Source organism: Myodes glareolus, chromosome 9 (genome assembly GCF_982192425.1).
Source record: "Myodes glareolus chromosome 9, mMyoGla1.1, whole genome shotgun sequence".
Lineage (NCBI taxonomy): Eukaryota > Metazoa > Chordata > Mammalia > Rodentia > Cricetidae > Myodes > Myodes glareolus.
The window spans coordinates 83,425,389-83,428,557 of NC_142034.1; the positions used below are offsets into that span (position 1 = coordinate 83,425,389).

At 36.3% G+C, this 3,169-nt stretch overlaps 1 protein-coding gene across 1 annotated transcript; it reads left to right on the plus strand.

The window, feature by feature from the left end:
• Positions 1-1,654: 1,654 nt before the first annotated feature.
• LOC148121010 (large ribosomal subunit protein uL30) lies at positions 1,655-2,008 on the plus strand. The gene has a single exon (XM_087909592.1). It carries the CDS (start codon positions 1,655-1,657, stop codon positions 2,006-2,008), a length of 354 nt encoding a protein of 117 aa, XP_087765718.1.
• The last annotated feature ends 1,161 nt before the right edge of the window (positions 2,009-3,169 follow it).

The window sequence follows — 3,169 nt, forward strand, 5'->3', positions numbered from 1 at the left end:
TGGGATGGAACTGAACTGAGATAATGTCATACACATGCAACACTGAAAAGAACTTTTTATTCTCTCTTTGAATAACAGTCACCAAGTGTTACAGTGGCTCAGAGCATGGTCTTCACAGCCTGAATAACCAGTGGTGTTCCTACTTATAGCCCCCCAGCTTTGACACTTCTTAAGTAAGTGGCAGCAACTCTTTGTAACTATTTCATTACCTAAAATGTCAAATAATAGTAGCTACCTCACAAGAGTAATGGCTCATTTATTTAAAGCATCCTCCCAGTGTTTTGCCTTTTCCATTGTTCATTGTTACTATTTTAATAAATCATTCTATTCTCAGAGCAGAGACATTTTTTTCTGTGTGAATGACAAGGTCATATGTTCACCAGACTGGACTCAAATTCACTACTCTCCTGCCTCAGCTTCCCTGTAGCTGGGACACTAATTGCTTGCCAATTTACCCAGGCTAAATGAAGTTGATAAAAGTAGAGGACATTACTACTTATCCCCCGTTCATACAAGTCAAGGAGAAAATAATCTATATTCTTGGACAGATTAGTTACAAGGAGTGGGCTTAAATAAGCAAGCAAAACTGCTAAGGGGACATAAGCCATAGACATTTATTAATCAGCTTCATCTTTATGTGTGAATTAGGAAAAGAAATTAAACATCAGATATTTGAGAAAAGAAAGAATGACTGGCAGAGAAAATATTAGACAATGTAGAACTTAAGGCAGAAGTTATTAAATAAACTTGAGCTTCATAGTCACTGAATTTACACTGCATATAAAAGCTTGCAGGAAGAAACACGCTCCTAATAATACAAAATGAAAACATATAAAGGATAATGTGAAAATAGTTTTTAAAAATCACAAATATTTTTGTGTTGACACATTACATACTTTATGAATAACTAATCAATTAATAAGATAACACACCAGGTCAAAAGAAATATTTAATTAACAATAAATTTCATATAATAAGAAAAAGGTAATATATGATCATTTGAAATGTTCACAGAACATTTTCAAAAATATTTATAGTCCATGAACTCCTTTCCACCATTGTAACCATAATACACAAATAGAGAACATTTGACCATGTTACCCAATGGCAATATAATTGTCTTAGTCGGTGTTCTATTGCTGGGAACAGACGTGATGACCAAGGCAACTCATAAAGGAAAGCACTTAACTGGGGGCTTGCTTACAATTTCAGAGACTTAGTGCATTATCATCACCAATAAGATCACACCCTTTAATCCCCCCGAATATTTCACCACTGGAAACAAGCATGCAAATATCTAAGCCTATGGGGGCCACTAGTATTCAAACTACTCCAATAGTCATATATTTTTATTTTCAAGATTTATTATTTTTATTCTTAATTGCATGTATATGTTATGTGCATGCACCCACGGTGGCCAGAAGAGAGTTTATGTCTTGAAGCTGGTGGTTTTGAGGAGCCTGACAGGGGTGCAGGGAATGAAACTGAAATTCACTGGAAGAGCAACAGGAGCTCCTAACCACTGAGCCATCTCCCAAGCCCCCAAAATTGTTTATAAAATAAAGAAAAACAGGACCGATGAATAACTCAGTAAACAATTTCCCATCAAAGAAACAAATTCTCTATTGATAAGCTCAACAAGGCTTCAATTAACATGCTGAGGATTGTGGAACCATACATTGCATGGGGGTACCCCAATCTGAAGTCAGTAAATGAGCTCATCTACAAACGCGGCTATGGCAAAATTCATAAGAAGAGAATTGCCTTGACAGATAATTCCTTGATTGCTCGATCTCTTGGTAAATATGGCATCATCTGCATGGAGGATCTAATTCATGAGATCTACACAGTTGGAAAACGCTTCAAGGAAGCGAATAACTTCCTGTGGCCCTTCAAATTATCTTCTCCACGAGGTGGAATGAAGAAAAAGACAACTCATTTTGTGGAAGGTGGAGATGCTGGCAACAGGGAAGACCAGATAAACAGGCTTATTAGACGGATGAACTAAGGTATTGCCTATGGTATTTTTGTAATCTGGTCAGTTAATAAACAGTCACAGCCTGGCAAAAAAAAAAAAAAAGAAAAAGAAACAAATTCTCTATTGAGAATTCCAAATAGTTTAGGTAGGCATTGCCCCCTCTCCCTGCAATAAAAATAATGCCCCATCTCTTAAATATGGGATTCAGTTAATGACTTATTTCCAGTGAATATAGGTATGGGGAAATATGAAAAAGCAACTTGACATTGAAGACCCTGACAGGTGAGATCTCAGCCAGGTGATGCAACTAATCACAGATAATTTGGGGGACATGCTAATTGTGAGATGGAAAATAAACCCAGTGTAGAAGCCACCACCAACATGACCTCAGGTTTTGGAGGTCATAACTGAAAATGTCACAGGTCCGAGGAGGCTAAGGACAGAGTGATGAACTTCTGGGTGAAGTTCTGGAAAGTGTAAGGAGTGGGCAATAAAGATGAACTAATGCTGAAATAATCCATCAGAATACTTTAATTTGCTAACAACAAAAAAACAGAGTAGTGACGGATGAGAACTCTAACAATTTTTGCATACTTTTGATAAATAAGAATTGTGCTAAAAGACAGATATGATAGTACCCAACTCTACCCACAGTAATTGGGAGGCTGAAGCAGGAGGATTATGAGTTACATCCATCCTAGGCTCTATGGTGAGATTTGGTCTCAACATCCTCCCAAAAGAAAAACTACACTAAAATTAAAGCAGTTTATTTCAATGAAAAATAAGTATAAAAATAATTTCTGAAAATATGTGTTCTATTAGAAGTTTCCAAATCTGTACAAAAATGGACATCAATAATAAATTGTAAAGTAGTGTTAATAATGACTTTTGGCAGAAAATATGATAACTGAAATTTATTAAATAAGCAAATTCCAGGGAAAGAACTATGTATAAATAAAAGAGTGTGAAAAAGAAAAATATGAATACTCTTATAAAAGAATTGAGCACCAAATGTGAAGGAACACGCCTTTAATCCCAGCACTCAGAAGGCAGAGACAGGAGGATGCCTGTGCTTTTCAGGCTAGCCTGGTCTACATAGGGAATTCCAGGCCTGCCAAGGCTACATAATGAGATCTTACCTAGAAAAGCGAAATTAAATTCATTGTCTATCAGCGCAAACTTTGGAAGCAA